Genomic DNA, 15,000 nt, shown 5'->3' on the forward strand with positions numbered 1-15,000 from the left:
TAGGATGACAGGAAATGCAAGCCAAGAGATGCTGAACACATATCTAAAACAGAAACTTTTTCCATGTAATAATGTATAGTAATAATGGAGAAGTGTATAACATGTGAAGACTTTAGTCCAAATATCAAATAAACGTGTGCGCTTTTATTCAAGAATATAACCAAAGGAAAAAAAAACATTCAATTTACATGTTGCTGTCAATGAGGTAAAACCTAAGCTTAAAATTGTCAAGCGACAGAAATTTGATACGTCTTCTTGGATGGTGCAGAGGTAAGAACTGCTGTCTTAATCAAAAGGTTGTGGGTTAGAGTCTGGGTGCTCCTCGCTTTGAGTAGTGAGCTGCTATTATTATTACTATAATATAATAAAAGCGTACACTTCATTTGAGTCTGTAACACCCGGTGTAAATTTTGGGTACTTGTAAAAGTTAGTGCTATTTTTTTTATTATTCAGTTTTATTTTGTCAGTGACATTCACGTGATACAACAAACTTGCCTTTCCCTCTCTGAGTTGATGGTATTTATCTCCATTCTTTTCACAAGAGCAGCGATGACCACAGTTGGTGCTGTGGTTGATGCCTGCTCAGGACTATTTGTTGTACCAGCAATCAAAATGATATTGACACATTTGCAAAACAAAAGATGCTGATGGAGAGGTGCGAAGGAATTTAAGGTGGCCCGGATTATGACTTTATTTGTAGGCTTCAGGTATTTTAAAGTTAAGCAGCATTGGTCAAGTTGTTAGCTTGTTGGACGTTCAATTAAATGGTTGAAGGTTCAAGACCAATGTACACAAACTCATGTTTTTAAAGTGTACCAATTTTTCATCATTTATATACAACTTTGGCAATATTGGCTCAGTCGAGGTTTCTAAGAGAGACTGAAGGTTTGATTCTCCAATAGACAAACACACATTTACAGTACTTTACACGTGTAAGGTTTCACTATGGTTAGGATTTTCTGAAATAAGAAATGAACATGAATGAATGTTTCACTTTAAGATAGTAAGTTCGATTCCACTCTGTCGCTAACATCATTTCTGTCAAATCGGCTTCCCACCCAAGTCAAAGTTTTTTATAATATGCCAAGGACTGTGCGGCAAACATTATCCTATATACTTCCCCAAAACCCCCCCATAGTTAAGCTGGTTAGAAGTTTCACTTTAACAAATCTATGCACTTTAATTGAATTCAATTAATTATTTTATGGGTACCCCACGATTTTATATTTAGTCAAATATAATCAACAAAATTTAAGAACAAGAAAATTTTTTTTTTACTTTTTAGTGTATTTTTTAGTAAAATCGTGTCACTTTTTAATATATTTTTTCATAGCTCTCATAGTACACCCCTAAAGCCCTGTTTGCAACAAAGGAAAAGTTTAAAAATAAGAACCTTAAATTTTATTTGTCGATTAAATGTGCTACATTTTAATTGTTAATCATTAGCCATGTCTTCTCAATAACCTTTCACCAGTTTTCAAAAGAAAATGAACATATTATTCATTGAGAATTATATGATATTTCAAATAAAATGTCTTATATAGTACTTCAATTTTTTTATAGAGGTATATTGAATCTGAAATTCTGTGAAAAAATATTTTAAATTGTTCTTGTCTTAAAGGTTGAGACATTAAGATTAATGCTCTAATTGCTCTTAGGGGAAACAATTCTGTCTATTTACTTGCCTAACATTTTATTTAAAAATGTTCAACATTTATTTTAAAGTGTGTGGTCAGTCTCCAAATCACAATTTTGTATTTGAATAGATTCCAACCGATTCCCCCCCCCCCCAAAAAAAATTCTCTGATATTTAAAAAAAAAAAAGAGTAAAAATCAGAAGAAACACATTCTTTTGATACATCACATTGATGACAAACCCTTGTGCAAGTTTTATGTAAATACAACAGATAAGTGTTCTTGCATTAAAAGAGTTCTTGCAAGCATTTTTTAGGAATCTTGGGGCTGCTGTACAGTAGATTATATATGTTTTTTCATAAACATAATGACTGACTGAGTATCAGAAAGCAAGTGTATGTACAGTGAAATACTAACTGAGGCATATTGCAGATGTTCTGCTAATCATTTGTAGTAACAACTACCACATGATTTTTATTTTTTTTATTTTTGGTCAGAGCACCACTTACCTTACTGAGGTCAGTTCTCAACAATGTATGAAATTCTTCCAGGCAACTGTAATCCCATAGTATCTGCTCCCTCAAATTTTGCAGATCTTCATGCAAGTCTGAAAATATAATTGATAAAATAACAGATTAAAGTAATTTATTGATTAAGCCTGTACTTTTTTTTGGAGATTTTTGAAAATTATATTTAACTAGCCAATCCACGGCGTAGCATACGCCGCATAATCACGGCGCTTTTTTTAATGATTTTTAAGCACAGGGAAAAAAATGAACATTTGAAAAATCCGTAATTTAATAAACCATCAAGGAAAGTAACATTGCAACAATGCACGCTACGAACCAACATACAATCATCGTTCAGTACATACTACATGCTCATGTGCCCACCGCCAACGCTTTTGTCTCTGCTACAGTCCACATGCACCTCTGAGCCACGTTGTCTTTTCATTGTTCTTTGTGGTTCCTGCTGCTTTTCTATATATAATCCACCAAGTCACCCGACCATGGTAGTAGCAGGGGGGGGGGCTTTAGGTGTACAAAGGGCAGGGACGTAATCAGTGCGAGCATATGACCCGCACTTACTGGGAATTCCTTGTTCGTGGGGAACAATTGCAAGCCCCGGTCTCCATCACGAATGGGGTTCAACGGCTTACCCACGCCTGTCGGCGCCGGGTAGACACACGTTGATCCATTCAGTGTAGCGTGCGTGCAGTACCGGACATCCAAGGGCATCACAGACCTGTTAATGCTCAATCTCATGTGGCTGAAAGCCACTTGTCCCTCTAAGAAGTTGGACGTCGACCGGTTGGCGATCGCGTAACTATTTAGCAGTAGGAAGTCTCATTCGTTTTTGGAATTAACCAGACAAATCGCTCCACCAACTAAGAACGGCCATGCACCACCACCCAGAGAATCGAGAAAGAGCTATCAATCTGTCAATCCTCTCCGTGTCCGGGCCGGGTGAGGTTTCCCATGTTGAGTCAAATTAAGCAAAATTTGTGTGTGGTGAGTTGTTACGTCCGGGCACATGAGCAGGCACTGTTAATGCCTTGAGAGCGTGGGTGGACGCGTGCCGGGGAATAATGAGTATCTATATATCTTCTTAGATATAGAAAGCATCTGATGCGGTGTTTGGTGAATTGTTGGTGTTTGTGAGTTAGCAGTTGTGATGGTTTTATACTCCAGTACATTGCGATGAACGCTGGTAACAATCAGGCGGGCGGGCAGGCGTTCTCGTCCCATGCTCTTAGGGATGGTGGGCGTGTCTCTGTATCGGTTCGAGTTGTTGGGTGGTGCTCTGTCATTTGTATCCCATGGTCAGACGACTTGGTGGATTATATATAGAAATGCAGCAGAAACCGAAAAGAATAATGAAAAGTCAACATGGCTCAGTGGTGCATGTGTACTGTAGCAGAGACGAAAGCGAGTTGGTAAGTTGTTGCGACCGGGCACTTGAGCAGGCACTGTGAATGCCTTGAGAGCGTGGGTGGACACGTGCTCGAGTTGGTGGGCTGGGCTTTGTGAGTTGACTGACATGGCTATTTTTTGCGTATCCCATGGTTGTCTTCCGGCAGTGTGAATGCCTCGAGAGACAGGTTGTCCTTGTTTGGTAAGTTAAAAGCTGCGATGGTTTTACACGCTGGTACCCAGTCGGGCAGGTGTTCTCCTCCTCTGGTCTTAAAGAGTTGGAATCGCTGTATGTAGCGTGTAAAACAGTTTGCGATGGTGGACGCGGTCGTGCGTCGTAACCGAAAAGTCAACGTGGCTCAGAGGTGCATATGGACTGCAGCACAGACGAACATGAATGACGTCGTGTTTTGTGAGTCGTCACGTCCGAGTTGGTGGGCGTGGCTCTGCGAGTTGTCGTCGTATCCAATGGTCTTAGAGTTGGTGGGCGTGGCTCCGTCCTGCGTGCTCTATGGGTGTCTTGCTCGCTGGCGGCTTAGTAAATTATATATATATATAGATGAATGTTTGAGCACAATAATGTGTACAGAATTTAAAGTAAAATCTGATTACAATACATTCCATTACTACATGATCACTCAGTGAATCCAATTTACTATACAGTACTAATAATATGCAGTGCTTACAAAAAGTTCTCACCCCATTGGAAGTGTTTATATTTTATTGTAATACAACATTGTATCACAGTGGATTTAACTTGGCTTTGTTGACATTGATCAACAGAAAATAACTCCTGTAATGTCAATGTGAAAAAAATTCTCTGCAATGTGGTCTAAATTACAAATAAAGAACACAAAATACTTGGTTGCATAAGTATTCACCTCCGTTTGTATCACGTGCCTAAATCATCACTGGTGCAGCCAGTCGGCTTTAGAATTCAAATCATTAATGGAGATCAAGGGGTTTCAATTGACTATAGTATATATGTCCTTGTATTTAAAAGGTTCAACTTGTGGTGAGTGAGTATTGAGGTCTATCCTACACAATGAAGACAAAAAACACCCCAAGCAACCCTGTGTGTTGCAAGCAACTCTGTGTAAAGGTGATTAAAAAGCACAATTCAGAGGATTGCGACTTGAAAATTTTTAATTTACTAAATATCCTTTGGAGTACAGCTAAATCAATACTAATACTAATAATAATACATTTTATTTAAATAGCACCTTTTACATGCTCAAGGTGCTTCACAGAGTCTCAGAAAGAATAAGAGGGTGTATGTAACATTGGATACAAATATTTTCAGCACAGAACACTAAAACAAATAAATACAGCGTATACAAAGCAGTACATAGAATAAAAGACAATAATCCAGACTAAAATACTAAATTCAATACTAGATGAAAAGCATGAACAGATAACAAAATTTGTGATATAATACACACACAAATTATCCTCAGCATATGGACAGAGAGGTGAACTGAAAGAAGGTGACAGAATATTAGGTTAAGTTAAAAGCCTTCCTCAACAGACGAGTTTTAAGTTGTTTTTTTTAACACTAGAATCCCTAAAGCCTATGAAAAAACTCAATCCCGGGCCAACTTAAATTTCTTCGCACCTCTCCATTAGTGTCTTTTGTTTTGCAAATGTGTTGATCAGCATAAACAGATAGCAGAGTGCTATTCCTTCTCATCCACTGCTGCAGCTCAACTCGGACAAAAAGTTCTCCCAGTTCAAGTCTGTTTCAATGGGTGTGAGGTGCCTGGAGTCATATAAGGTAAATAATATATCGTTATTAGAAACACATGCATTTCATGTGTGTTCCGTGTCTACAATGATCTGTGTAAATGTAGGGTGACAGGAAATGCGAGGCAAGAAATGTTGAACACATGCCTAAAACAAATTTTTTTCATGTTATACTACTACAGTAATCCCTCGCTATATCGCGCTTTGACTTTCGCGGCTTCACTCTATCGCGGATTTTATATGTAAGCATATTTAAATATATATCGCGGATTTTTTGCTGGTTCGCGGATTTCTGCGGACAATGGGTCTTTTAATTTCTGGTACACACTTCCTCAGTTGGTTTGTCCAGTTGATTTCATACAAAGGACGCTATTGGCAGATGGCTGAGAAGCTACCCAACCACAGCGCGTATTATGTATTAAATAAAACTCCTCAAATATATTGTGAGCACGGGGGCTGTTCGCACCCCTAGAGGACACGGCCGCTCCTCAAAAAACGCTGAAAGATTACCTTCGCACTGCTCCCTTCTTTGCTGGGCTTACATGTGGCTGCTTTGCCAGCGATATGCTTCCCACATGGTGCTGCGCATACTTAAAAGATCAAACAGCACGTATTGATTTTTGACTGTTTGCTCTCTCTCTCTCTCTCGCTCTGACGGAGGGGGTGTGAGCAGAGGGGCTGTTCGCATACTGGCCTAGAGGATACGGACGCTCCTCTAAAAAAAATGCTGAAAAATGCTTGCTCCCTTCCTCGCAGCTACTTTGGCCGGCGGTGCTTTGCATACTTAAAAGCCAAACAGCCCTATTGATTTTTGACTGTTTGCTTTTTTTTCTCTCTCTCTGATGCGCACTCCTTTGAAGAGGAAGATATGTTTGCATTCTTTTAATTGCGAGACAGAACTGTCATCTCTGTCTTGTCATGGAGCACAGTTTAAACTTTTGAAAAAGAGACAAATGTTTGTTTGCAGTGTTTGAATAACGTTCCTGTCTCCCTACAACCTCCTGTGTTTCTGTGCAAATCTGTGACCCAAGCATGACAATATAAAAATAACCATATAAACATATAGTTTCTACTTCGCGGATTTTCACCTTTCGCGGGGGGGGTCTGGAACGCAACCCCCGCGATGGAGGATGGATTACTGTAATGACAAATTTTTACATGAAATGTATAATGTGTGAAGACTGAAGTCCAAATATCAAAAACACTTTCACAAAGAGTACACATATAACAAAACAAACACGCTTTTATTGAAGAATGTAATCGAATAAAGAGAAATCGGGTTAAGGTACGATACTGACACAACCACTTGGGTGGTGCAGAGGCAAGAACTGCTGGCTCATAATCAAGAGATTGCCATTTTGATTCTGGGTGCTTCTTTGAATTACTGTTTTAAGTAGTGAGCTGCTCTTATTGTTACTATTATAGAACAAAAACATACATTTGATTTGAGTCTGTAACAGCTGGTGTAAATTTATGGTACTTGTAAAGGTTTGCATTTCTTTTTGTTCAGTTTTATTTTATTTAGTGTTGCCGACTGGTAAGCCAAATGTGCAGATCAGGTTTAATATACAACCACCAGAGTGGGTAGGAAAATCAACATGTTGCACCAAGTCAAAACAGGCCAGAAACGACAGGAATTAATTTCTCAGTTCACATGTAGGAATGACAATATGGATGTTGAAATCACCAAGAACAATGACTCACTGGGAAAAGGAACTTATGTGGGTTAATAATTCAGTCAGATGAGATACAAAAGAACCATTATATTTTGGGGGACGATAGAGAACAAGTAAGATAGGACCAGATTTTGTTATTAGTTTAAGAACCAGACACTCAAAAAACAATGGACCATCAATTGGGATTCTTTTGATGTGTACCTCAGATATAAAAATTACTGCAATACCTCTGCCTTGTCTTGAGCTGCAAGCCTCTATTAAGTAACTATATCCAGATGGTGTTGCCTCCTTAACAGACGTAAATTTGTTCAGTTTTTGCCAAGTTTCTGTTAAGGATAGTATATCAAGTTCGGAGTTTAATGAATTCTGATAGCACCATTTGCCACTAAGAGATCTTATGTTACAACAATGCAGTATTAGCTAATGGGTATTTGTTGTGCACAGATCCATATGCAGTATTAGCTAATGGGGATTTGTTGTGCACAGATCCATACCCAGGACTGCAAAGTTGGCACATTGACACTTATTTCCAAAGCCATGAGTATGATGGTATATACCTGAACAAATGCTGCCAGTGAACTTTCTATCCACAATGTAAATATTTCGGAGGCTGCACAATACCAGTATCTTTTATGACATTCCAGTCTGACCATTTGTTCTGGACAAACTGTTAATAAGCAGGAGTTTATCACAAAAGTATTTTAGCATAGCAGAAAGCCATTAATTATCTGACAACAGTACAGCGCACTAAAGGAGTGCAGCACAGCAGAGAAGCTGAGACGGGTGGAGTACAGTGGGGTGGAGCAAATGAGCCATGTTAGCAACGCAGCACGCAAAAAAAAAAAAAACAAAATCAGTGAAAGCACAGACTGATGCCACTGGAGGATTGATCCATTAAAAAAGTGGGAGATATTGTAAGATGCACATGAAGAAAATTACCAGAACTCAGAGCTTCCAAAATATAACAATATACATAAAACCATGGATAATACAGGTGTGATCAACCTAGCACTACAAGCCAGGTCATTTCTCCAATTGAAGCATGTATACAAGGCATCGACAGCAATCCAGATAATGCATTTTAATTAAAAAAAATTCCCAATTTCTAGATCTCCATGATGCAAAGAAAAATGTTCACAAATCAGGCATCAGGCAGAAGCAGGCAAGCAAAACAAAGTTTCATCCAGTGAACCACAAGAAGATTCAAATCAGTTATCCCTGAGGCTACGGAGTGGAAGGTTCAATGCAAATTTTAATGAAAAGAGTTGTTAACAGGAAGGAGCAGAAGCAACATGCGTGTACCCTAATCATTTAGAAATGAAAAAGTATGGCATAGTTGTAACAGCAAGCTGTCCACAATCATGAAAAAATAAGACTAGTGAGAGAAGCCACCAAACTCTAAAGTACAGTAGTTACTAGCTACAGTGACTGATAATGGAAAGAATGCATACAACTGTTGCCTGGGTGTTTCACAAGTCACATCATTATAGGAGAGTTGCGAAAATGCCACTGCTTTTAAAAGACATACCTTCTCGGCTAGAGTTTGCCATAAAGTGTATAGGACACTCTGAAACAAGGTTCTATGGTCTAATGAGACTAAAAGTGAACTTGTTTTTCAGCAGAAGAGTAAAAATTTGGTTGTTGTAACACTGTACATTATCAAAAGATTACAGTGAAGCATGGTGGTGGCAGCATCATGCTGTTAGAGTGCTTCTCTGCAACAGCCCCTGGAAGGATTGTTTAAGGGTAGAAGGTAAAATAAATGCAGAAAAAATACAGGGAAATACTGGAGGAAAACCAGATGCAATCTTCAAGAAACATACGTTTTGAGAGGAGACTTGTGTGGCAGCAAGACAATAACTCCAACCAAAAAGTCAAAGTTTCATCAAGGATATCTTAAAATTACCAAAGTTAATGTCCTAAATGGGTGAATCTGAGTTCCTTTCTTAATCCAACTGGGAATTTGTGGTTGGAGTTGAAAAATGTTGTTCACTCACTACCTTCATGCAACCTGACGCAACTTGAGCAATTTAACAGAGAAGAAAAACTGCAGTATTCAGATGTGTAAAGTTGAAAGAGACCTGTCCACACAGATTCAAGGACAGAATTTGTGCCAAAGGTCCACCTAATTAAGACTGACCTGAAGGGGTGAAGACTTACCTGATATACTATTTTTTGTTTTACGTTTTTAATTAAAGAGTTTTTTCTTTTGATTAGTATCAACAAAGCCAACTTAAATCCACTGTGACTCAATGTTGTAGAACAATGAAATGTGGAAATTTCAGGTACTGTATTTGCTGCAGTTTACATTAGTTGATTTATCCATTAAGATTATAATCTAATCCCACAGAGATCTGTTTTCAGTGCCAGCCACTTCCATTTGGATGGATGTGTTTTACACAAATATTTGTAATTTTAGACAAAACAGCAATAGATAACATATAGCACACATCATAAAGCATAAACAACTATTGGTGGCTCCCTCTTTTGTAATGCAATGCACCAAGAAAGAAACAAACATACAATTTGAGCGTGTACTTGTGTATATCATAAAATACAGCTCATGAAATGTTTCACTAAGTAATATACGCCTTAAATGGTATACCGCTGTGAAGAATGTAAAAGTGCATGTTTTATTACCTTTAACTTCATTTAGAACCTCATGAGGATCAGAAGATTCCTTGCTTCTCATACTGAATACATTTACAGCCTTTTTTAATTTAGCATCTTCTTTATCTTGAAATACTTCCTGGTACTTCAATCCTAATTTATTTTTATAAGACTAGAACACACATTTGTATGGTTAGTAACAAAATAAAAAAAGCAATAAATATATATATTGTGATAGTGAAAAAATAAAACTAGTATAGGTCATACTACTCATTTATAAACCCAAATAAAACTTTAGAACACAATATCACCAAACAACAAAAAAAAAAAACTCATTAACTATAGCCTAAAAAATTATTTTATTTTTAAGCTATGGAAAAGCTATCAATTTATATTCCATCACAGAGTGCCGAGTGCTTTTACACAAATTTTCTAACTACCACTATTATCTAAATCTTTCTTTTGATTAATTACAGTGTTAAGATTTACTTAGTAAATGATCACCTTTCTACAAAATATTCTGGGACACATTTGAATTGTTGAAGATATTAAACAGATCTAACCACACACAGATATGTATTTTCACTAATGCAGGATTTACCAAACACATACATATGTAACATATTATTTACTTAAGTTTCTAATATACCTATATACACATTTTGGATTAATGGTAACAATTAAATAATACATTTGTTTTTGAAAAATCTAGTTATTACTTGACTAATGTTTTCATAGCTAAGTACATTTTTACTTTCTCGTATACGTAGTATAGAGAAAATATAGTAGTTGCGAAAAAAATTCGACCTCGAGATTTTGATGAATCTCCACATTTCATGCACTCTTGAACACATTTTGACTGTTTTTACAATTATGTCTTTGTGTGTATGTACGGAAACATGATAACTTGAGAAGGCTTTGAGCTACATAAATGAAATTTGGCATATAGTTGTTTTATCAAAATGTTAATTTTCTATTAACTTTTTGGGCAACATACATCAACTGGAAGTGGTATTTTACCTGAGCACATTTCAAATTTTTTCAAATAAATTGGTACATAGTTTAAATAAACAATTAATTGAAATTTTGTATAGTAATTTTTCATGTGAAATTGCTTTATAAGAAGCAATTTATATTTATATTTTTATTTAATTTATTTATATCGTCATTAGTTAGGTTAAGAAACACATAGATACAGAATTTCACCTTAATCGGATAACCAGAAATGATATCTTAACAGGTATTAGCAAAATTACATATGCATTACTACCATTATATAAAGATAAATAATTTAAATTTTGTATGATCATTACTTATCGTTAGATATAATATTTGACCTTGATCAGGCGACTGGAAGTGGTATATTACTGACCACAAAAAACAATCAGATTTGAAATTTCTGTTTGATCAGATTACCGGAAGTAGTTCTTTGCAATATAAACTTGCATTATAAACAAAGTGATGAAATTTTGTAAGAAACACACAGATATGATTATAATTGGATGGCCAGAAGTGACATCTACTTTACCTGAACAGGTATAAGGAAAGTTGAGTGGAGAACAATCCAGAAATTTTATGCTTTACAGGTGATGCTTTACAAAACACTGGCAAATCAATGCCCTTAACAAAATTACTAACTGTAGTTAGTATACAGAAGTATTCTTCTGATGTTTGGTATTTTTAAGTTTATTGCCTCGTAGGATTGATATTTTTATGGGTGTCAAATTTGTAACTACCTTTTTTACCCAGAACTGGGGATTTTCTAGAATATACCCCATACCCCACCACTTTGATTGACTGAAAATATTTTAACATGCTTTCTTGAAAGTTGATTATGTGATATTGTTGAAACAAATTTATCTGTAAAACAAATAATAATATTTTGACATTTAGGTACTTGTTACGGTCTTCTTAAGGCAAATTGTGTTCCAGAATTGTTTTCAGCTGTGTTTTTTTTTTTAATTTACTTTTTGCTTTTTTTGGTTTTGTGCTTAAAATACAGTACTTTTAGTGATTTAATAGTGTTTGTGAAATTTTCCTCATTGTGCTGGTTCTGAATTTCCACGAAGGGTTATTAATTCATTATTATTATCCATTCATCCATCCATGGACGGATGGATGAATGGGTTATTAATTCATTGGTGAAATTAAGGAACTTAGTGTTAGTAAATATGTGTGTTCAATGCTTATTACATATGATTAGCTACATTTGAACTCTAACAGTTGGCAAGTTTGTTTGTCATTGTTACACGTTATTTTGTCAACGAAAGAAATTTGTTTTATCACGGTGGTTGTTTGAACTAATTTAATAAATTACATTATGATCAATGAAATCATTGTTTTTATAATTTTTCCGATAAGAGATCATTTTTAATTAAAGTACTGTATAGATATTGTTTAAAATTTAAAGTTTTGAAATTTAAATAGAGTACCCTTCTGATTTGCACTATGCATTTACTTTTGTCCTCACATTTAATTCCACAAATTGTATTTTATATATGTTTTGATCTTTCATCAATTTTGCACTGTGAATTAATTGACATTCCTTCTTGTTGAACATATTTTTTGATTGCCTGAACTTTTTTTTATTAACTACATTTAATTTTTTATTTGAAAATGAGAGTTAAAAAGCAAACAACATCGCAAAGCGAGGCAGAAGAAAATTAATCAGCTGCATACACGGTTATGCTCTGATTTTTCATATAAACAGAATGAAAGAGTTAAAGACAGGGTTAGAATAATATATAATTTTGGGAATATATAATTATTCATCTTATTTAGATAACAGTTTATTAACTATGCTGCATGAATTATTATTTTTAGCTGTTATTTAACTGAACAACGCAAAGAAATTACATTGTACAAACACAAAATATTACAGTAATTGGAAATTTATCTAATCTGGTAAAAGAACTATCAAATAAACTTGAAATCTGAATAGGTACGTGTTTTATTTCAGAAGTTGACATAGTCATACAATTATTACATATTCTTTACGTATACGAGAAAGTCGAATGGAGAACATTCCAGATTTTTTTTAAATTATAAAATGTAGGTTAACTTGGAAGTGTATCTACACAAGCATTACCAAAATATATTGCTTGCATTCTTCTGATGTCATCTTCAGGAGCGTACGAATTTGATTGTGTGTACATCTCAAGTCATCACAAAAATCTAAAAAAAATAAATATTTTTTTAACATTATTACAGCAAAAACACATGAAAATGTTAATGACGTAATTAAAGTAAAAATCAAGTACAACAAGTTAAAAAAATGTATGCATGGCATAAAATTCAAGTGTATTCGGAGAGCTTTGAAGTTTGTAGAAAAAAAAATCTATTCCTGTTCTTCAACCTTTTTTCAGTGTATCATACAGTATATACAGTGGCTGGGTGCGGAAATGACAGTTCAGGTAAATACTACAGTACATGTTTACATGAAAAGAAAAAATGTTACAAAGCCACAATTTGAGAGCGTTTTCTTCAATTCATTTCTTTACAGTTATGAAGACCATTTAAACATACCTGTTATGTCTTCAGGCAACAGACAGATTAAGACAGTATTGCAGGAATTTGTGCAAATGACCAACATGACAGCAAATTCAGGCGTTCAAATGAGAACATGCTGGCATTTCAATAATTTGTACTGGGTATCTATTTTGCAGTGGTAATTATAGGTGTACAAAAGAAAATGTTGAAATAAACTCACAAAGTAAATATTAAGCAGTAAATGATTCAGTAGGTGAGGTTTTAGAAATGTTTTCTGTTTTGAGAAAGTGAATTTTGAAAATTTGACACTAAATTTAAAATGACAATGATAACAAGTGCTTGGCATTTTCTGTGAATAACCCTTTTTAGTCCAATATTTCCCATGTTCTAATGGCTTCTAAAAGCTGTTCTAAGTTAGAGGACTTTGAAAATCTGCCAATGCATTTTAAATGTAAGTTTTTACATTTTTAAAAAAGTATATATTATGCTCTATTTGAGATATCACAATGAAAATTGAAACTTTTGTGACAAAATTTGAAGAACACATTCCAAATTAAAAAAAAAAAAAATCAGTCCACAGAGAACCAAGTTGTTTAATATGGTCAGACAGACAGACGTGATCACAGTAGCTGCTGCTCACTTCATGTAAACATATCTAAAAATAAATTTTGTTAATTAAGCAAAACATAAATATAATTTAAGTAAATTAAACCAAATAACCTTAAAAGCATTTCTATTTTACAAGATTGCATAATATTCAAACAAGCATTTTGCTATTTTTAGTAATGTAAACGTCAACGTGTACTTAGTTATGCTTTAAATCACCGTGAATGCTGTTCAAATAATTGGCTATTCTTTAAGTCACCTTCAGAGCTAACCTTTTCTGATTTGTGTATGAGCTATCACCATGTAATTTAGAATCTATACTAATAAAAGGCAAAGCCCTCACTGACTGACTGACTGACTCACTCACTCACTCACTCATCACTAATTCTCCAACTTCCCGTGTAGGTAGAACGCTGAAATTTGGCAGGCTCATTCCTTACAGCTTACTTACAAAAGTTAGGCAGGTTTCATTTCGAAATTCTACACGTAATGGTCATAACTGGAACCTGTTTTTTGTCCATATACTCTAATGGAGGAGGCGGAGTCACGTATCGCGTCATCACGCCTCCTATGTAATCACGTGAACTGAAAACAAGGAAGAGATTTACAGCACGAGTCAAACGCGGGAACAAAGGTAAATGACGTTAATTGTTGAGTGTCTTAATACTGTGTAAGCATACATATTAACACATGTGCAATTAAACGTGTGCATTTACGGGGTGATTTCTCAGGCTTAAAAGCTCGCCTTTTATCAAACGCGGGAACAAAGGTAAATGACGTTAATTGTTGAGTGTCTTTTAATACTGTGTAAGCATACATATTAACACATGTGCAATTAAACGTGTGCATTTACGGGGTGATTTCTCAGGCTTAAAAGCTCGCCTTTTATTAAAAAGGTAAATGCAAACTGTTTTCATTCTGAAGGGCACAAACCACATTAGATTTCAGCCGTTAAACGCGCAAAAATGTCGGTACACCAGATAAATAAGCGCAACATATTATCAGTTGTATTGTATGCTTACAATACATATAGAAATGTGTTAATCGTTAACTAATAGTATGGGATGGTGTTTTTCGACTCACGCCTTGATTTAAACGATTGCATGTCTTGGTGGGTTTGCGTAGCTTATTGTCAATATCTTTACACCTCTTTTTAAGACTTATTGACTGAAACGGGCTTTCAAGAAAAAAGTTAGGGCTTTGCTACAGGATACACCCTCGACAAGTTAAGGAAGTAAAAATAAAAGGTATATATTTCTGTTTTATTTAAACCTTTTAAGTTCGTATGCATAGCCCCATTTAGCTGTTTTAGTTTTTTTTTTTTTTCT

The 15,000-nt window shown here is 35.3% G+C and overlaps 1 protein-coding gene across 7 annotated transcripts in view; it reads right to left on the reverse strand.

Moving 5' to 3' along the window:
* Positions 1 to 15,000, reverse strand: part of akap9 (A kinase (PRKA) anchor protein 9) — a 268,377-nt gene that overhangs the window by 175,145 nt on the left and 78,232 nt on the right. For all 7 annotated transcript variants that reach the window (XM_051936181.1, XM_051936179.1, XM_051936183.1 and 4 more), the window contains 3 exons: positions 12,666 to 12,751; positions 9,608 to 9,749; positions 2,145 to 2,242 (listed from right to left, as the gene is read on the reverse strand). In XM_051936181.1, coding sequence (XP_051792141.1) covers positions 2,145 to 2,242; positions 9,608 to 9,749; positions 12,666 to 12,751 — 326 coding nt within the window. The remainder of the gene's footprint in view (positions 1 to 2,144; positions 2,243 to 9,607; positions 9,750 to 12,665; positions 12,752 to 15,000) is intronic.

The sequence above is a fragment of the Erpetoichthys calabaricus genome, chromosome 13 (genome assembly GCF_900747795.2).
Source record: "Erpetoichthys calabaricus chromosome 13, fErpCal1.3, whole genome shotgun sequence".
NCBI classification, from domain to species: Eukaryota; Metazoa; Chordata; class Cladistia; order Polypteriformes; family Polypteridae; genus Erpetoichthys; species Erpetoichthys calabaricus.